Genomic DNA, 21,775 nt, shown 5'->3' with positions numbered 1-21,775 from the left:
TTACAAAAAGCATGTATGGGACCACATTTACTCATGCAAAATTAGATCTAGAGAATTAGTATAGAATATTTAAAAAATAGTAATACCTACATCAAAAGATTATGAAGATTAAATAAGATATATGTATAGCACAGTGCCTACTTAAGAAATAGTAGCCTATAGTAGGAAATATAAAAATCTTTTCTGGTACTGCTTTTCTGGAGCCGAACTTGTGGCTTAAGAAGACGACAAAATTAACAAACATGTTGGGATTTCTGGTACTTTTTAGTTTATTTAAATTTGAACAATTTTTAAGGATTAAGACTGGTAATGTGTAAATATATATGGGAATGTCATTTTATGAACTTAGTTTGAAAAACATGTTTAGCTCTTGACGGACGTGTGTTTTCTGTAGTAATTGGAGAACGTAGTCGCTTTGGCAAGTAGTAAAATCTGTGTGCACAGTTGAAGGATGAGTGGAATGTCTTTTTCCACGTGCGGTGTCGTGGCAGCAGCAAGGCTGAATTTGCCAGGAGTTTCACACCCTCTCACAACTGCGAGAAGTGCAGTTTTTCTCCAAACTTCTTGGCAAAAGATCTTTTGACTCTTTAGGAAGAAACCTGCCTTTTCCATTTATTGCTTTTTTTTTTCCTGAAGAATTGAAGGAATAAAAGCTGTGTCTCTTTATTTCTGATGACAAGGAACATGTTCTCCTAGAGTCTTTTTTCTCTGTGTCCGTGTGTTTGAAGACAGGCGTTTGTTTGTCCCTTTTCTTCTTTCTCTGTTCCACATACTGCCACTCTCCCCGCCTCTTTCTTGTTCCTTTCTCTGCATCCTTCCCTCTGTTGACAGTGTGTACCTCTCCAGATTGGAAGGATAAACAGTTGTTGTTTTCTTCCTCCATAAGAAAAGGGCACTCTTCTTCTTCCTTGTGCTAATTAACTTTTTTTCTTTCCTTTTTTTAGTTGAAGTATAGTTAATTCACCATGTTGTGTTAGTTTCAGGTGTATAGCAAAGCGATTCATTTACGTCCCACACCGAGTCCGTGGATAGACCTTCCATCCAGTTTTCAGGCTATAATTTCAGGTGAAGTCTCCTGGTGGGAAGGGATTCTGATCTCTTTCTTTAATTGGTCCTCCTGAAGTTGCGAGGGCATGAAAACTGGCAGGAGACAACATGGCAGTGGTAGATGCCGGGTTCCAGTGTAGGAAGAAATGCTGAGCAGTAGAGAGCCCAGAAAAACTGCGTGGAAAGAAAGCATACTGTCCAGCAGAGGAGGGAAAGTCAGGAGACCATTTCTGGGAGCTGGTTGGGTCTCAGGTGTGGACTGTCTGCCTGACCTGTGTTGTCACGTTTAATTCTCAACAGTTCTCTGAGACAGGTTTTATCATCCGCACTTTCCAGAGAAGGAAACTGAGCCATGGAGAGGTTAAACCCATCTCCCAAGGCTCCTCAGTTAGTAAGAGAGTAGAATAAGGAAGAGTGGCAAGAAGGGGCAGCTGCTAGCTGCCCTGGCTGGGTCTCTGCCAGGTTGATTGGCCTGCGTCTGCTGATTCAGGTGACCAAGGAATGTGACAAAGCTCAGGCCTGCTGTCTTGGTCATAAGGGCTGACTTGCTTCTAGTTCTTCTTTTTTCCATTCTGTTGCCTTCATGCCAAATAGCATGAAGTCAGGCCTGCAGCTGCTTCCTCCCGGTAGGAATGGGTGTGGGAACCCACGTTCACGGGGGCGGAAGGTAAAAAGCGGCGCTTTCACATGCTGCCTTGGACAGTCCGTGGAGACAGGTGCGCCCCTCTCCCACTGGCTCCATCACCACAGGAGCCCATTTTCCTGGTGGCTTCTCGGATCCGTCAAGGAATCAACCATGAGGTCACACATGCACCTTGATGCTTGGGCCCCGGTGTATGGACAGGAGCTCTCTGCCGGTGGGTGATTACCTCCTGAGGACAACAGCCCTCGTGTCATTTGGGATGTGTAGTGAAAAATCATAAACACAAATCATTAGTTTTATTTCTAGCACGAGACTGTGTAAGTATTCTGTTTTGCTACAGTTGACATTTATTTGAGAATTCTGTCCTTCAGATGGTGTGTGTAGGGGAGGGGCCGTCACAGCAGTTGACGGTTTAGTTCCACGCACAAGTTGGAGGACGAAAAGCACAATTTTGAACTGTAATCATTCATATTTTACGGCAGTTGTTCCTGGAGTTTGAATTTATGTCTGATTCACACATGCAAAAATACATTCCTAAGTTTCCTTTTTTTAAGTGTTTTCTCACTAGGCTGCTCTTTTCCTGAGAGTCTGTGTAAATTTGGGGAGCAGTAGAGTGACTATTATTTCCCACATTTTTACCTAGTAGAGAAAAATTTAAAACCTTTTAAGAAGAAGGCACCTAACATCTGATTAAAAAATGACATAGGGTAGAATATCATACATTTTCACCCCTACCCCCAGTGGCAGTAAAATGTGACCTAAAATGACATTTTTGATTGAAGTGAACATCTTTGATGAATCCAGCAGACTTGATCAGTATCCTTCCTGTACATAACATAATTCGCATTTTCCTTCGGGTGCCCCAGTTTGGGATTTACTGAATGATGCCAAATAAACTGTCAAGAATCCCGTTGATCTCCCTCTTCTTCTGCATGCACTCTGCCGTGTTGATTGAAATCTGCTGTAGGTACGCTTTAGAAGGTTAACTGAGAGTTTCACGTTCCACCGGACAATGCTTATTCCTATCATCAGCTAACTGGGTTCATACGGTTCCGAGTCTTTTGTTCTTAAGCTGAGTAAACAATGCTTTGCATTCCAGCCCATTCTTTAATGTCATCAATAGCATACCTCAAGACCACTTTTCTGGCAGTGTGTTAATGAATGTTTTGTTGAACGCTTTTCATCTATTAAGGACTGAAATATCTGATTTAATCTCAGCGGTGCTTAAAATAAACTCTGTGGCTAAGTTTACTCAAGCCCTTATTTGAAAGCTATTCTTATGGGCAGGCCCAGAGCGAAAGACTCCAGGCTTGTTGGCCCAGTGCTGGCTCAGCCTGGGGTCACATTTGAGAGTCATTGTCAACTTTCTTGGACTCTTTCTGGCTTCCTACTCTCTGTACGGTCTGGATAATAGGTGGACTTTCAGTTCTGGTGATTTTTGTAGGCTTTCTGATTAAATAATTGGTCAGATGGGTCCTTGGATGATTAGCGTCCTGGGTCAGGAGAGATTGAAATCTTAGGAGGAGTCAAATGTCAGCTCCTTTCCTGTCTGCCCTCTTCTTCCATCCAGGTCTCTCCTCCAGATGGTCCAGGACCGCTCAGGCTGCAGGGTGGGAGGTGTGTCAGGGACCTCCTTGGACCCCAGGAAATATCTAGTGAGCTAAGCCAACGGTTTCTGAAAGTTTTTAGCTCTTATAGTTTTCATTTTCTTCTTTCTTCCTTTAGGATTGCCTTGTAGCAGAAATGGAGGATAAAGTTCTGGCTGTAGTAAGTATACCTTCTAAAAGTTACAGTAAAATTCCTTTTCCCAAAACAGTGGGAATCACATGAATTAACGTAAATGTACTGTGGCTAATGAAATACCGGCTTTTGGGATGTGAGTCTATTAATTTAGGTGGAAAAGGAAGAATAAAAATTATTTAACAATAAGACCAACTCCTGTGAAAATTCCTGTGCTTAACTTGGGTATATTGGGGTCTCTGCTTTACTCTTTTTTTCCCTGCTCTGAACCCTTCATCAGGGTACAATTATACTTAAATTACTAACTAGCCTGTTAATCAGGGTGAAACTGTTGTGCAAATTTCACTTTAGGACATTGTGTTTAAAAAAAAAATCTTGGCAAAAAACCTTATGATAGAGGGGAGATGTACTGTGACTGTTTAAAGAGCATTCTGTAACTATTCATCATCGCTTCCTCCTTTTGACATAAGCCAGCCTGCACTCTTTTGATAAGGCCTTCCTCCTACTGGTGTTGAGGAATTTAGCAATGAAACTTCTATAAATATATTTTCCATAAATAGGGAGGCTAAACACATTGGAGGAATGTAAAAAGTGTCACTTCTTGGATTCTCCCCCCTTAGGAAAAAAAAAAATCACTCTTTGGAATCTCCTGATTTCCGTAGTTGTTTAATTTTCAAAGGTTAGATGAATCTGATCGGGAGAAATAACCACACGTAGCCACTGTGATTTCTACACGGGGACCACTTAATAGGGATCCTCACGTCTCTACAGTTGTACCTGCTCAGTGTTTGGCGTTCAGAGAATGTGAGCCATCACTAAAAAGATCATAGACCTAAATGTAAAATGCAAAACTATAAAATGCCTAGAAATAACAGGAGAAAATCTTGGTGACCTCAGGTTTGGCGATGAGTTTTTAGATACAACACAAAAAGCGTGATCTATGAGAGAAAAACGGATGAGGTAGACGGCTTTAAAATGAAAAACACTGCTCCATCAATGCACTGAGAATGAAAAGACAAGACTGGGAGAAACTGTTTTCTGAAACACATATCAGATAAAGGACTTGTAGCCAAAATACACAGAGAATTCTTAAAACTCAATAATAAGAAAACAAACAACCTAATTAAAAAGTGGACAAAAGGTCCAAACAGACGCCTCATGGAAAATGATATACAGCTGGCAGATAAATATATGAAAAGATGTTCAACATCATGTTTCATTAAGGAATTGCAAATTAAAGTAACAAGGTACCACTATACACCTATTAGGATAACTGTAATCCAACACGTGACGGCACCAAATGTGGGGCAGTAGGAACTCTTGTTCGTTGCTGATAGGAATGCAAAGTGGTACAGCCACACTGGAAGACCCTGTGGCAGTTTTTTACAAAACTAAACATACTCTTACCCTACGATCCAGCAGTTGTACACCTAGGTATTTACCCAAAGGAAAGAAGCTTATATCACAAGAACCTTCACAGGACGTCATAGCAGCTTTAATCCTAACTGCCAAAACTTAGAAGTAGCCAAGATGGCCTGTAGGTGACTGGTAAACAAACTGGTACATCCAGACAATGGAATGTTATTCAGCAATAAAAAGAAATGAGCTATCAAGCCTTGAAAAGCTATGGAGGAATCTTAAATGCATATGACTAAGCGAAAGAAGCCAGTCTGAAAAGGCTACGTACTGTATGATTCCAACTATACAGGATTCTGGAAAAGACAAAACTATAGAGACAGTGAGGAGATGGGTGATTGCCAGGGGCTCATAGTAGGAGAGTGGGGACAGACAAGTAGGTGGAGCAGAGGGAACTTTTACGGTAGTGAAGCTCTTCTCTATGATACTGTGATGGTGAACATATGACATTATGCATTTGTGAAAACCCGTAGAACTGTACACCACAGAGGGTGAACCCTGATGTAAACTGCAGACCTTAGTTAACAATAATGTAACACTATGGTTGATCAGTTGTAACGCATGTACCACACTAACGCAAGATGTTAATAAAATCTTGTTATTATTAACTGTTATAATAATATAACTGTGTTGGAAACTGTGTTGGGGTAGGGAAGGAAGTATATAGAACTCTAATTTCTGCTCAGTTTTTCTCTAAAAGCTGTTTAAAATATAACATCTATTAAAAAAAAAAGGTGCAGGGCTTCCCTGGTGGCGCAGTGGTTTAGAGTCCGCCTGCCGATGCAGGGGACACGGGTTCGTGCCCCGGTCCGGGAAGATGCCACATGCCGTGGAGCGGCTGGGCCCATGAGGCATGGCCACTGAGCCTGCGCGTCCGGAGCCTGTGCTCCGCAACGGGAGAGGCCACAACAGTGAGAGGCCCGCGTACCGCAAAAAAAAAAAAAAGGTGCAGGCAAAAGTATATATTTTTTTACCTTGTCCGTATTTGGTATGCAGAGAATGTGAGCAATCCCTAAAAAACCACACAGATGGCTGGGGAATACAGGATTCTTTAACTGCTGAAAGGGGGTTTCTGCCCAGCCTGTGCGCTTCAGTGCTTGTAAACGAGTTAATATAAAAGGTGCACTTTTTAAGCAAAGCTGAAATAGTGGCACTATTCCCACACATTGCAAACATGGAACCCAAGTGCCATGTGTTCACTGAGCAGTATTATCACAGTACTATCACAACCAGAGCTAAAGATGATAGGTGAAGTGCATTAAAAAAAAATTCAGCCGGAGATAAACTTGGTTAATGATTGAACCTTCCCTGTTTGCCTCTCCAACTCTAGGTCAAGGTTTTAAATGGCATCTGTGATAAAACAATCCGATCTACCACGGATCCTGTTATGAGCCAGTGTGCATGTCTGGAAGAAGTTCACTTACCAAACATTAAACCTGGGGAAGGCTTGGTAAGAATTCTGGCAACACTTGTTTATTTTCAGATAACATCATCATTTATTAAAGTTGGTGTGTATGTGTGTGTGTGTTTTTAAATTCCTTATTGCTTTCACTAGAATTCTGAATAGTAGAATTCAGTTAGACTGTCTTCCATTATGTAGTTAGGAATTTTCCATCCTGAACTGTTGATAAGTTTTATGTCTTCAAAGTATAAAAATAAATAGTTTTAAAACTATATACTCATATCTCGAAGGAATTGTCTTAACAGTTTTACTTTTAGGTCTTAGCAATTTAAGGAGATAGAAAACATTTCCACAAAGGCAAGGTGGTCTCTGGGTATGAAACAACATCTGCTTTGAAGTCTCTGTTACCACTTCGGCTGAGAAGAGACTGGCTGAAAGAAATGATTCTTAAGAAGAAGTTCAGAAATGCTTTAGAAGCAATGTATGAGCTCTGTAATAACAGGCCCTGAGAATACATACAGGTAGATTCCTAGATCAGCACCTAGGTACCTACATCTCCAAATACCTAGCATGCAGCCGATATGGTTAATCTGCTGATATTTAAGTGAGGAAACTGTGAGGCCCATTGATGAGCTTAGAGGCTTTGAGTCAGAGAGTGTGGTTCAAATCCCAGCAGTCGAGTGACTTTACCTCTTCACGTGTCAGTTTCCTCATCTGTCAAAAGTGAATAATAATAACGGTGATAACCCTCACAGGGTTGTTGAGTGTATTAAATTAGATGATGCGTGCTGAGTGCAGATGCTGGGCGAATAGTATGTGTGCAGTAACTGGTGGCTGCAGCTACTGTGGCTGTGTTGATGGGGCGGGGAAGGGGAAGCGGGAGGGGGAGTGCCTAGTGTGTAGGTAGCTGTGGGAAGATATCAGGGCAGTCTCTGCTCTCAGGTAGGAAAACAAAAATCAACCAAATGTTGACAAGCCCACATTCTTGGTAAGGAGAAAGGTACATACCGAGACTGCTTGGCTTCAGAGTAAATGATGGCTTATAATGGAGTACACACAGAAGACTTCCAGGAGATGGGTTTATTCACATATTGAAGCGGAGAACTGCCTCGCGTGGGCAGAAATGGAGTTGCCGTTTCAGAAGGTAAAGTTATACCAGCAAAGCTCTGGGGAGAGGAGTACTATGTGGAGGGGAAGCCAGTTACTCTGCCGATGAACGTGATGGGAAAGGAGAGGACAGGCAGAACCGTGCAGGTGTTAGTATTGGATGAGGTGCTCGTTGCAGAGCGCGGTATGTTGCTGAGCAGGGCAAGTTCACGGTCAAAATGACTTCTGAGGAGAATCTATGTTATTATCAATACAGTATTGGTACCAGGGTGAGCCACTACTCTTTGCTCTGTTTACTTTTGCTCTTTCCCCATCTTATCAAAGTTTAATAACCCTTCTTTTTTATACATGCTGTGTCAAACTACAGAGATGTTTCCTCCACGCTAGGCGTTCACCTCTGAATTTGACTGTCGGGCCTTTGAGGAAGGAGAGTATTAATCTATACGCCCCCCTTAAAATGCAGGAGTGCCTGTTTCTAATTTATTTCCTATGTTGTGTTACTTAACAGTCTTTGCTCATACATCCTGGTCTGGTTGTTAGTGGCTTGAATAAGTTACCGTGCAGGGACTGCTGAGACCAAATTAACTGAATATATTGTCTCACTACACGGAGAAATGGTCGGGAGAGGACCGGCCTTGTTTGAACTGCCTCATTCATCCAACAGGTCTGAGAACATTCTTTCTGAGTCCCCAGAGTTAGACCAAAATTCTGTGCGCCTGGTACACAAATTATAATATCAAAGAGATCTTGTTTCTGATTTCTTTCACCAGTATTTCTGCCTTGGTTAGTTCCCCTTCCTGCTCTGTGGATCTTGCTTTGCAGTGTTTCAGGAGACTGAAAAATGAGTGGTGTTCTGAAGGGACTGCCTTTAATGTTTTATAAGTTTACGTCTCACTTGCAGCTCTATTTCTAAATGTTGGAGTAATGAGTTAATATGTCTGACTCACTCTAGGGCATGTACATCAAATCAACCTATGATGGATTGCACGTGATTACTGGAACCACAGAAAATGTAAGTGCTTTTCCATTAAATGTAAAACCATTGTATGTTCCAACAGATTGGACAGAGTCCCTGTACTTTTCATTTAAATATGTGTGTGCTGTTCTATTGTATTATCTGTAGTGGGAGCAACCGTGCCTATCTTGTTTATGTCTGTGGCTAGCAAGCAGCTTATACAGCTGTCGTCAATGTATTATTTAAGTTGTCCTTTATTGCTCTCGTTCACACACCTTGCCCGGTTTTTACCGCCACCCTTGCGTTTTTTATTATTATTATTTTTGCACCCTGAATATGTTAACCCATACATACAAAAAACAATGATCTCTTTGTTGTTGAGAATCCCTCTTGTAAGAGCTGGAATTGGTGACCATATGTGTGAAATACAGTTTTTTAAAAATGGAACTTATATATGTCACCAGAGTGACTATTTTGGGATTTTTGCATGACAAAGATTCTTTTTATAGAGCTGTATTTCATAATATTTGCATGATATTGAAATTTAGTTTTTCTCCCCCCTAATCCTTTGAATAGAAAAAGCAGGGCTGCTTCTACTGAAAGGGACTTTGTACCCTGTTATCTTCCTTTTGAAAATTCTGCTACATGAAAGGTTTTTCTTTAGCCCCTCAAACATTTTGAATTTGTGAAAAGTAGAGCTAATTGAATACTTTCTTTATGCAACCTACAGTATGGCTAGCTTTTGAACGACACTGATATGAAGCTAGAAATATCTGAAAAGCTTCCCTGCACCTGTGGAAAAGAAGCATGTGTCTGTGGCATTAGTTACTATTTAATCAATTAAGACAAGAGGAAGTAATTCAAGAAACAAGAGACTTAGCAACTACTTTTCTAATCTGGTGGAAATATGTATCAGAGTTTGAGCTTCAGCTGCTAGGTCTGTTGATAAAATAAAATAGCATGATCTTTGATGAGGGTTTGTGACACACACTTGACTTTTGTAATAAGAAAAAAGTGGCATCGCTTAAGGCAGTCAATGAGTTATAAATTAATTGTGCAATTCTGGGAGATGAATGAATAGAAGATGGTAGTGTCTTTAAGCATTCTTTGTTGAGCTCTACTGAGAATACACTGAGACCCCTGGGAATTTTTATACCGCATCACCTAATAGGCAATAATGGCACAGGACGTTCTCCTTATAGGCTGGGGATGGTGCAAAAGAAAAAAAAAATCACAACAAATGCTTCTCCCTTATCCTTATCAGAGACTTTATATATTTTAGCTGAACCACAATGAGAACAGAGTCATGTACCACTCAGTACATTTTGCGGGGGCGGGGGCTGGATAGATTCAGAAGAATGGTGAATGTCATTTCAGTTTTTAAGAGAGTTAAAGTTTTGTGTCTAGCAATTTGGTGATTGCATTAACAACCAGACCTGTGCAGTCCCAGACTCAATCCGGTCTTTGAATCAATTTCAATCTCGGAAGAACATGTAGAACACTATAATAGTATTAGCAGAAGGCTGCACAGATTTCTTCCTTTCGCTGTCCACCCCTCTCCCTCACCTCCCCCCACTGCCCCCCGCCTCCACTTTTAAGGATGAGATAACTAAACAAAACTGCCTTTGAATCAAATGAAATGTCAAATGATACATTCTGTAGAATCCCTACCAGATCATATAGGACTGGGTGAGAGATTCAGGGTTCACCTGGATGTGGTCGATCCTACCGCTTCCGTACAGGATGGTAAACGAGTCATCCTAGAGAGAGGTGGTTTCCATCTTGTTAAAGATCAAAAAAGGGAAAACTTGTCTTTTTTCCATCCGGTAATCCACTTGAAAATGTCCCTCATTCTTTCAGCCAGTCACCTTGTGTTCATTGTGTGTCTGGAATATGCCAGATACTTTCTAATTCTTGTCGATGAAAGTGGGAAGTTAGGTAAGAGTCCACTTCTCGAGGGCTTGAGCTGGGTAGTTTACACTTAATGCTGGATATTTTACACTTAAATGACAGTAGAAAAATGCCAGCTCCAGGACAACTTTCTGGCTATCACTTAAGGTCGCTCTGACTTAAGCGACCCTAAGTCAGAATGTTTTAATGCCAGTCTAGTGTTGGGGGGTGGTCGTGGACGGAATTCCCAAACTGCATTCCCTCTATCTTGGACTCCAGGCTGAAGCAATGCCAGCAGGTCATCTCAGGCCTCCTGTCCACTTTTTCTGGGTTCTTTTGGAGGTTACCTGAGCAGCCAGGATCATTCCAAGGTGAGACTAACAAGATGTAGTGATTCTCTATCTTCTTTTTTGATGTTGTTCAAGACCTTGGCAGACGTCTTGATAGGACCTCATCCGTACTCCTATCCCCCACCCCCAACATGAGTTGGGAAGTAGGTGAGCCTCTGAAGAATGGATGCACTCTTCTGCAGCAAACCAGAACAAGCATCATTTTTCAGTAGTCCGGCACATGGTGAAGATAGGCAAGAGCTACTGCCCCAGGGAGAATTTTGGCTATCAGGCTCTCTCTTTACCAGTGTTCTGCCAAGCACAACTCTTAATCACTTGGTAGGATATTTGAGAAATGAATGGGAGAGGATCCTTAGGAAGGGAAGTCAGTTCAGGACACCGGGGCTTGTTTTTAAGATTGCATATCTAGAAACAGGGACTTCCTGGCCTCAGGGCCATCTTTTAGAAAGTGAAGCCACCTTAGAAGAATCTCCAGCCCAGGAAGATTAACTGGACTGGACTGATTACGATCAGACTTACTAAAGTTGATCTGTAACCATGGGTTAGGCATCTGACACCAGGGGCAAAAAGGAGCTTTGATACATTCGTTTGTTTAAGAAGTGCTTCAGTAGAAAGAGATTTGAGACAAGCCATCTCTCTGTGGTACCCGCAATGCTAGTCTCTCAGGTGAGGCACTGCTGGTTGTTATGGTAGCAGGTTAAATGCTTTCAAAAATAACTGTTATAGTTACCTATGCCTTACGTTGGCCCTAGGTAAATCAAAGAGACTGTTTCTACAGTTTAACACTACTTGCTCATTTCCTTTCTTTTTTTTCTCTCTCTCTCTTTTTTTTTTTTAACTTGCTCATTTCTTTGTTGAGCCTATCACAACAGCTGAGTGAGAAAATTCAGCAAGGGTGTCTTGAGTTTAGTTGCTGTCCCCATCACTGTGTTCAAAGATGCTATTTTTAAAGGATGGTTGTAAATTGAAGATTCAGTCAGCTATGTAAGTCACAAAATAAAACACTCTGACTTAGATAACATTTGATTATAATTTGAAATCAAAGTTTGATCCTTTCTTTCTCTTTTGATCATAGGAAATATCTTTTTTTTACATAGTTCTGTTTTATTTTATCCCATGCTTTTGTTGTTTTTGCAGTTAAATAATAATAATAAACTTATACTTCTAGGAAGGATTAGACATTACTCTTATTCTAAAATACTTTTCAAATTTCATGTACAACTAAATGCCAAAATGTTTACGTCTGGAAAATATATTAGCGAGAGAAAAAAATTTGAGATGAAATTATGGCACAGATTCCTTTTAAGATGAAATAATCACTTCAACATATAATTATAATTTGGCAGGGGAAAAATTTTAAGGTACTACTTTAATTTTAAAAGCCACATAATAAGCATAAAATTATATTCTGCATCTTTCACTTACTATGTGTCCATAACACTGGGCACATAGTAAGTTATTTAACACTGAATCTCAGTGTTCTCAAAACTCCATAAAATAAACCTAATGATATCTTAGGCTTAGGTAAAGGTTGTTGGCAGAATTTTTTCTAACCATTTTTTAAAATCATCTGAAATACCTTAAACATAAAGAGTTTAGTTTGATTCAGTGAACCAGAAACTGTGGGAAAATATTTGACAAACAGGTTACATCTATTTATCTGTCTGTACACACACATGTGGATGTATATATATTTGTATCAATATTTGCAAATTTGTAGCAAACTATTATTTGAGAGAAACAAAGCCTGGACTTTGTTTTGATACTGTGACAACACATGCACTTAGAATTCCACCTGAAAATGCAAAAAATTTAAATTTTCTCTAAAGAAATATTGTCACTATCTTTCTATGTTAATAGCATTATGATAACATGTAAAACAAGTTTAAGTAAAAGTAAGATTTAGTTTTAATAATTGCTTAAAAGGAAACGGTAGGACAGAGGTACACTGATGATCTTTACACATGAAGCAGTTGGTCCACGTGAAGCAGTTGGTCGGCTTTTACAAGATTAATTTTGATAGGGATATAGGTGAGTCTCATTTTAGATGAACCGATGGCGTTGATCAGCCCATTATGTGGACAGTGCGTCCCACTCTTCACGATAGGTTAGATGAACCTTGGCTGTTCCAACTGACAGATTATCTGTTATAACAAACTGCTAATAGAAGAGAGAACACCAGTACCCAATGCCAAGTTCTACAGGCTGTGTACTTTTAGGGAACTCAAGTACACTGTGTAATGTTTCCTGAGAAGATTATATTTCCGTTGCTCGTTTTCTGTAGAAAAAAGAAGGGAGAAGAAATAGAAGCAGAAAGAAGTAGGTTTAAAAAATATGACCGGTCTCTCTCTGTTTTTTTCTAACAGTCTCCTGCAGACAGATCTCAGAAGATTCACGCCGGTGATGAAGTCATTCAGGTCAATCAGCAAACTGTGGTGAGTTTGTTCATGGAGACTTCCGACTTCATATTCCCCTCTAGAACTTTTAAACCGTTTTGCATGCATTTAAAAAATTTTCAGTTTATATCTAATTCTCCATAATTTTAAGCAGTGCTAGGATGAACAGATTTGTGTCTACCTATTTGCTCATAGCCGATTTCCTTGAGGTAAATTCATAGGGGTTTGGGTTTTCGTTATTCATGAGCAAGTACCCTCTACTCATTTTCTTTCTTTGAAGGTGGGATGGCAGCTAAAAAATCTGGTGAGAAAGTTAAGAGAGAATCCTACAGGAGTTGTGTTACTGCTTAAGAAGCGGCCCACAAGTTCCTTCAACTTCACTCCCGCCCCCCTGAAAAACCTACGATGGAAGCCGCCTCTGGTCCAGGTACTGTCACTGGTTGAAATCTTTCCTCTGGCATCGGCGCAAGAACAATATCCAATATCCGATTTGTCTCCAAAAAGAAAGACTGCACTTTGATTGGTTTCAGGAGCTTGTGCATGGATAATTATCCTATAATCTTACTTATGTGAGAATAGCCGTGCTGGATTTGCATTGAACAGTATGGCAGCCACTAGCCACCAGTGTCTATTTCAACAATTAAAATGAAAGCTTCAGTTCCTCGGTCTCAGCGGCCACATTTCAGTGCTTGGTAGCCACTTGGTGGCGAGTGGCTGCCAGCACTACAGAAAGTTCCATCTGGTCCTTTTCCTCTCTCATTTCAAACACGTGCTCACATAAAGGAATCCAGTTTGACCGCTGAACTTAGAGAGACCGCATGGGGTTGAGTCCTCAGCATGGTTTAAAAAGGCAGGGGTGTAGACTGTGAGAACAACCCACCCAGCGGGGAGCTGCATCGCTCCGTTGTTTAGATTTGGCAGTCTTGGGTGATAATAAAAAGCACACTGGTCTTTAGTGAGTTTTATTATTTAAATTCTCTACAAACAGTGCACTCCTTACTGCCTACACCTGGCTGGACCATGCACCCTGAGCAACCTCTTCCTTATGTCATCGGTTCTTAGTGTTTAATTCCTAAATCATGAATGAAAAGCAATCACATTTTAGTGCCCTTTCATAAGATTGAGATTTGCCATTTATATGTAACTTTCTGTGCTTTTATTGTACATCTTCAAGTGGAAGGAACAGCAGTGGTCTCAAGCCATCAGTTTGGATACCTCGTGATGCACACAGCACTGGAAATATGCCTATGTGTGTACCTTAGGGGCATGGAGGCACGTAAAAATAAAGACCAGGCTGTGGAGGGTGGAGCCAGGAAGGGGCACATAATTAAGTTCACTTTTTAGATAATAACGGAACATATCGATCACACCCCAGCTGCTTCTGTTTGCATCGCTCAGTATAAGGGGCACCATCTTTCAGTAGTTTTGGAATTCTCAGAGTGTGTTAAGTAACATCGAAGAGGTCTTCACTGATGGTTGATGGAGTGCTTGCCACACAGCAACTCTGTCAGCTCCTTGGTGCAGGGGCGTAAATGTTAGGTTCTGAAGAAAGGGCGGTGGGTGTGGACAGGTAGGTGAAGGAGCTTCCTCCTGAGGAGGTGGGAGCCCTTTGGAGCCTGGAAAACTAGGTGGGATTTGGGAGGCAGATGGGAGGCTGTTTGGTGGAGGAGAGGAACGCTGTTCTTCAGACACACGCCCACCAACTGAGGATGTGCTGCCATCAGGGAAGGGCGGTGCCCAGACAAGGTCTCCTAGAAGCAGAGTGTGCGACAGACATTCTTGTGAAAGCGATTTAGTGCCTGTGCTTCAGGTAAAACTTGTCCGGGAGGGAAGGAGGCAGAATAAGGAGGGGAAGCCAGCAGATGCTCTCTCAGGTAGAGTTCAGTCTTGGCCTGTTACCCAGGTGTAACCACACAGCACGGGCGCTGGTAGCTGTACTCAGGGGTGGCAGCTGTCCACTGAGGGCAGTTTTCCAGAGAAGGGGGCAGCCATGACCTTTTAGCAACAGACACGCACAGCAGCCGGGTTCACTGACTGACCAAGGGCTCTGGGTAGACACCACAGCGCTCCTGTAAGAATAAGTAGACCAGACTCTTTGGGGCAGAGGGTGGGAGAGAAAGCTGGACCAGTGGACTGAGCTGGATGGGTGGGTATAGAGTCCCAGGCTAAGGAGTATGGACTTCATCTCACAGGTAATTTTTGTCAACAGGTTGACAGTTGATTTTTACACTAATATTTGCATCAGTTTGCTAGGGCCACTGTAACAAAGTACCAACGACTGGGTGACCGAAACAAAAGTTTATGCCTTCAAAAGTCTGGAGGCTAGAAGTCTCAAATCAAGGTTAGCTTCTTCCAAGGTCTCTCTCCTTGGCTTGCAGATGACCGTCTTCTCCCTGTCTTCATGTGGTCTTTCCTCTGTGTGTCTGTGTCCTGATCTCCTCTTCTTATAGGGACACCAGTCATACTGGATTAAGGCCCACCCATATGACCTTGTATTATTTTATTTGTTTATTTATTTATTTATTTATTTATTTATTTTTGAGGGGGGGAAGATGCGTGCTATGGGGCATGTGGGATCTTAGTTGCCTGACCCAGGGATCAAACCTGTGTCCCCTGCAGTGAAAGTGCAGAGTCTTAACCACTGGACCACCAGGGAATTCCCACATGACCTCATTTTATTTATTTATCTATTTATCTATCTATTTATTTATCTATTTATTTATTTATTTACCTTTTGCGGTACGCGGGCCTCTCACTGCTGTGGCCTCTCCTGCTGTGGAGCACAGGCTCTGGACGCACAGGCTCAGCGGCCATGGCTCACGGGCCCAGCCGCTCCGCAGCATGTGGGATCTTCCCGGACCGGGGCACGAACCCGTGTCCCCTACATCGGCAGGCGGACTCTCAACCACTGCGCCACCAGGGAAGCCCCCTCATTTTAAATTAAACGTGTCTTTAAAAATCCTATCTCCAGAGTACAGTCACGTTCTGAACTACTGGGGGTTTGGGGGACACAGTGTAGCCCATGATACTACCTAAACACAAGAAACACCAGTTGGGAGCTGTTACACGTGTAGGTGATGGGTAATGTGGTTCTGGGCGAGGCTGGGATGGGGCAGTTCTAGTGCAAGAGGCCATTTGGAAGAAGCATCAAGAGGACTCACAAAGCAGCACAGCATAGTGGACAGGAAGGGGCCCCGGAGTTGAACTCCTTGAGTTCAAATCCCACCTCTGCCACATCTTAGCTGTAGCACCTCAGATAAGTATTTAGTATTTCTGAATGTCACTCCTAATTACTCATGTTGACAGCAGAGGTTTTCGGGTAGCGGTGAGGAAGGTAGGCAAGGCAAGGAAGAAGCAGATGTGAAATGTGGCAGCGAACCTGGGTGGCAATACCAGTGACAAAAATTAGAATGTCAGGAAAGAGCCATCTGGGAGGCAGAGATGATAGGTCTTCTGGGCATCACTGAGCTTGAAGTGACAGGAAAATTCAGGTGGATGTGTTCAGAAGGGAAGTGAAAATGATATCTAAGTATAGGCTAGAGTTAGTTCCTTGACCTATGGAAATTCACTTAAGAAGGGGCATGCTTCCTTTTTCTTTGGTTTTGTCTACCTTCCTGCCCGGTTCCACTAACTGTGCAGTTTGCGGGGCGAGGTGAAGGTGAGGCATGAGACACCTAGCTTTGCTTCTGACCCAGGGAGGGAAAACTGTCAAAATGCAGAGCCCGTTTTACAGCTTAGCTATTAGGCATCTGGTGATGTGTCCAGGATATTTTCAGAACATGAACTCTGGTAGACCAGTACTCCGTACAGTTTCTCAGCCCCTGCCCTGGCTGTTGCGCTGTGTGTCATTCTTCAGGGGTCTGTATGCCTGGGTGCCCACCTCTGCTGGGAGGGAGCATCTTTAGTTCTTATCAACATCATTCATGTTGTCACTGAAAAGCTGTTCATCGCTCTGTTTTTAGGCCACAATCCTGGTAAACAAGGGTTATTGATTTAGAAGTAACCATCAGTGTTGGAGTTTTTGGAAAATGCCTGTTCTATGGAAATGCTCCAATTTTCTTCTGTTTCTATTTGTTGAGGGCCTGGGTCCTGGCCCCATGTTTTCAGACATTGTCCAAGATTGTCAGAATGAGATGTGGATCAATTACATAGTTCGGAGAGTTGACAGACTGTGGTGTATGCTCTGGGAGACGGTTTCCCTGTGCCTCGGCATCTCTCCCCAAAATGGGGCTGTCTCTCTGTGAGCACCGGCTACTCCCGTCCTCCCAACCCTTAGACTCCCATTCCCACTCTCACTTCCAGGAGATAGGGGGTCTTCCATCCATCACCACCTGGGCTAGATAGGGCGTAGGTGTCCTTTTATTACTCCCTGGGGTCTAGCACTGTCCTCACGGGCTGCCTCCCACTGGCCTTCACCCAACATCTTCGTGCCCTGACTCATTTTCTTGCTGTTCCTTTACCAACCAGAAAAGGCCAATCATTGCTGTTAGATTGTAGAAGAGATAGGATTGAAGGTCTCACACAAGATTTTAAAATATTTTTTTAAAGCTGTGTGGATTTTAAATTTAAAAAATTAACTTGTGTGTATAATACTAAGTTAGACGGCATAAGGTTGGGTACTTACTATGCGACGAGCCCTGTGCTAAGCCCATTACATGTATTACATTACCTAATTCTCACAGCTACCCTGTGTTGCTACTGTCTTTGTCCCTGTTTATTCCCAATCTATAGAAGAGGCACAGAGAAGTTGAGTGAGTTGCCTGGAAGATACACACCTAATCAGAGGTATAACCAAGATTGCACCCAGGCAGTCTGAACTCCAAGCCCATACTCCTAGTGAATGGTAGCATTGTTAGTAATTAGTGTGAATTAACTCATTCTGTCCTCACTGCAGCCCTACGTGAGAGGCACTGTCAGTACGGCTGTTTTTCAGAGGAGGAAACTAAGGCTTGGGAGTTTAAGTGATTTGCTCAGAGCTGGAATTCTAACCTGCCTGACACCTGGCTCCTGGGCCTCTGCCTTTCTTTCACTATGCACCTAGGCTTTCAGAACTCTTGGTAAATGGTTTATATATACAATGGAATACCACTCAGCCATAAAAAAGAATGAAATAATGCCATTTGCAGCAACATGGAAGTACGTAGAGATTATCATACTACGTGAAGTAAGTCAGACAGAGACAAATACCATATGGTACCACTCATTCGTGGAATCTAAAAAATGATACAAATGAACTTATTTACAAAACAGAAACAATCTCACAGACAGGAAACAAACTTATGATTACCAAAGTGGGGAGGGAGGAAGGGATAAATTAGGAGTTCGGGATTAACAGATACACACTACTATATATAAAATAAAAAGGTCCTATTGTATAGCACAGGGAACTATATTCAATACCTTATAATAACCTTTAATAGAAAAGCATCTGAAAAAGAATATGTATATACACACACACACACACACACACACACACACACACAACTGTATCACTTTGCTGTACACCTGAAACTAACACAACATTGTAAATCAACCATACTTTAAAAAAAACAAAACAAAAAAACTCTCGGTACATTTTGAGTGTCTCAAAGCAGAATACACGTTGGATGTTTCCAGTAGCTGCAGACACACAAATGACCTGGGCCCCTGTTTACCCACGGGCTGGTGTTGGTTTTGGGGAGAACGGTCTCTGAGGTAACGTTCATGCTTTTACACTTACTCCCTTTCAGACCTCGCCTCCGCCCACAACCACTCAGTCCCCGGACAGCACGATGGATGCCTCACTGAAGAAGGAGAAGCCAGCCATCCTGGATCTTTATATCCCTCCTCCACCGACCGTTCCCTACTCCCCCCGGTATGTCGGTGCCCATTTCTGTGATGTGCACCTCTCCTTGCGTGGAGGTGCTAGTGGTGGTGTGAAGACCACAAGTATCTCGAGAGGAGACGCTGCTGACACTCCAGTGTGTTGGACATGAGTCTTGAATCCACCGTCAAAAAGTATCGCCCTGGGCGTGGGCGTTGGGGAATGGGTGAAGGGGGTCGAAAAGGACAGACTTCCAGTTACAGGCGAAGTCCTGGGGGTGTAACGTACAGCGTGGTGACTGTTGTTAACAATGTTGTGTATCTTTCAAAGTTGCGGAGGGAGTAGATCTTAAAAGTGCTCATCACAGGAAAGCAAGAATTGGTAACCACATGTGATGATTGTTTTGCCGTGCATACGTAAATCACTACGTTGTACCTCTGAAATGAATGCAGTGTTATATGTCGATTATATCTCAGTGAAACCAGGGGTAGGGGAAGTGTGATCCTTTAGGGCGAAGTGTAGGAACAGATCTAGTTTTATGGGCCTTGAAGCCAGCCAGTATGATGGGGAGGGGGCTGATTAAAGCATGTGCTGTCGGGGACTGCATTGTTTTAATTCTTCACTGGGCATCGAAGTTTCATTAACTACACGGTAAATTCATCTCTGGGGCGGAAGATAATAAATATTTCTGTGAGATTGATTAAAGTTACAGTTTTATTTTGCTGAGAGGGATGTGTTCTTCGTAGGACTTAAAAAATGTGAAAATAGGTGTGGATGGGCTATATTTGCATGGCCATGTGTGTTTATGTGTGTGTGTCTATTATACATTCTTCAGGATCATTACTTTCTTAATGGCTATCTTAAATGTTTATGGTAAAATGAGGACGGTTATGCTAGATGTTATATAGGGGATGATTAAGGTATGAAAATATAGGCTTATTTATATCATCTTCCATATTTACATATGCTGGTAAAAGTAGAGAATCTGGCTCATTTATGAAACATACATTTACTGAGAGTTGGGCCTGATTTACCATCTTATGCAAAACAGATGTAGTTCTTGCCCCCAGAGAACTGCCAACATCTTAGTCAACTGTTCAAGACTAAATTGAGAAATACTTAATCATGCTGTGATATTTCATAAGACACAGTTTGGACTGAACTTACAGTAATTTTTCACTTCAGGGTGGAGTTTTTCATTTGATTTTGTTTTAAGCTGTGCTCTTTGCTTCTGCTGTGTTTCTTTCCTGGGCACAAAGAAAAATTAATGTCATTTTCCTCTTCCTCGAGTCTTGGTTTGCCCAGAAGTTATTATAGCATGTAGAGCAGTGGCTGCAGTGATCAGGGGCTTTCTGGTTGGTAGACCAGGTTCTTTCCTGTATTCACAGACCAGAGTCCTGTGGTCACGAGATCTAAATTGTGTTTAAAATTACAAGGAGTTGGGCTTCCCTGGTGGCGCAGTGGCTGAGAGTCCGCCTGCCGATGCAGGGGACACGGGTTCGTGCCCTGTTCCGGGAAGATCCCACGTGCCACGGAGCGGCTGGGCCCGTGAGCCATGGCCGCTGAGCCTGCGCGTCCGGAGCCTGTGCTCCGCAACGGGAGAGGCCACAACAGTGAGAGGCCCGGGTACCGCAAAAAAAAAAAAAAGAAAAAAAAATTACAAGGAGTTGTTGCTTTTGCACATAGAGAGCAGAGGGTTTCACTGATAGAACAAACCAGTGTGTGGACTGTTCTATCAGAAACTGTAGGCTGTAGGGAGGATGGCCCCGACTCCCCTAATCCTGAATATTCTTGTCTGGGTCTCAGTGAGGGGTCACAGGAGCTGTGGCAAGAAGGGTATGTACGTAGTAAAGGTGAAAGGGACCTGGCGCTTCGATTCTATTGGGGGAAACACGTGGGCACGCACACACCATTAATGAAGGATATTTTATTTTATTTTTAAAAAATTTATTATTTACTTATTTATTTTTGGCTGTGTCGGGTCTTAGTGGATCTTGTGGCACGCGGGATCTTCGTTGATGCATGCGGGATCTTTCGTTGCAACGCGGGCTTCTCTCTAGTTGTGGCGTGCGGGTTTTCTCTCACTAGTTGTGGCGCACAGGCTCCAGAGCATGTGGGCTCTGTAGTTTGCAGCACGCAGCCTCTCTAGTTGAGGCACGCGAGCTCAGTAGTTGCGGTGCGAGGGCTTAGTTGCCCCGTGGCATGTGAGATCTTAGTTCCCTGACCAGGGGTCGAACCCGCATCCCCTGCATTGGAAGGTGGGTTCTTTACCACTGGACCACCAGGGAAGTCACTGAAGCATATTTTATTAGGAATGAAATGTGCAAATGGTCACAGAGAACAAGTGGTGAGTCGCGAAAGCTTTGTGAATGGGGAAGTTATATGCCAGGTTTAAAAGTATAGAAGGAGATAGATTTGTGGTGGGGAAAGGGTATGCAGGCAGCAGGCTCACTGGGAACACCAGTAGGCAAGGCTGATCCTTAGACTGTTTTTGAACTCAGTGGATTCTGGGTTTATCTAGTAGTTTTGCAATGAGCCCGTAATGGAATTTACTCAGTGCCAAAAATTTAACCAGCTGGTAATCTGGACTCAACTAAAATTAATTTTAAGTTTTATTATAAGCTGACATTTAGAAAGAACGAAGTTGCAAGCAGCGGTCCAATTTTTGCTGGTTTCTGTACTTTGTTTAGAAAATAGGCACTTTCCATTGGCCGCTCTAAAGGCCGCTTTGTAATCTTTGACATCATTTCGAAACCTGACAACTGCCATCGCACATCAAGCGTCTTCTCTGCTGGATCTTGGCAAAGATACTACTCTTGGCATGAGAAAAAAGGTTCAGTAGATCATACCTTCACTTGTGGTGTCTGTAGTAAGGAGGAGATTCAACTCTAGGACAGATGTACAGCAAAACCAGAGCTAGCTCTTCAAGATATATGTGTATCCCTTAAACAAATATGAAAAAAAATCTCATTTTCTCTTATTTAGTAGGATCATGGTATTTACTCTTATTTAATAGGATCTCTGTG

General features: G+C 42.5%; 1 protein-coding gene across 5 annotated transcripts in view; it reads left to right on the top strand.

Annotated features, from left to right (window-relative positions):
• Window positions 1-21,775, top strand: part of CNKSR3 (CNKSR family member 3) — a 100,896-nt gene that overhangs the window by 73,724 nt on the left and 5,397 nt on the right. For all 5 annotated transcript variants that reach the window (XM_024748030.1, XM_024748031.1, XM_024748032.1 and 2 more), the window contains 6 exons: window positions 3,416-3,457; window positions 6,177-6,296; window positions 8,308-8,367; window positions 12,917-12,985; window positions 13,227-13,373; window positions 18,676-18,800. In XM_024748030.1, the coding sequence (XP_024603798.1) occupies window positions 3,416-3,457; window positions 6,177-6,296; window positions 8,308-8,367; window positions 12,917-12,985; window positions 13,227-13,373; window positions 18,676-18,800 (563 nt within the window). The remainder of the gene's footprint in view (window positions 1-3,415; window positions 3,458-6,176; window positions 6,297-8,307; window positions 8,368-12,916; window positions 12,986-13,226; window positions 13,374-18,675; window positions 18,801-21,775) is intronic.

This window comes from Neophocaena asiaeorientalis, unplaced genomic scaffold, assembly GCF_003031525.2.
Source record: "Neophocaena asiaeorientalis asiaeorientalis breed wild unplaced genomic scaffold, Neophocaena_asiaeorientalis_V1.1 scaffold123, whole genome shotgun sequence".
NCBI classification, from domain to species: Eukaryota; Metazoa; Chordata; class Mammalia; order Artiodactyla; family Phocoenidae; genus Neophocaena; species Neophocaena asiaeorientalis.
The sequence above is the reverse complement of the archived record's forward strand: the minus strand, read 5'-3'. Positions and strand labels throughout refer to the sequence as shown.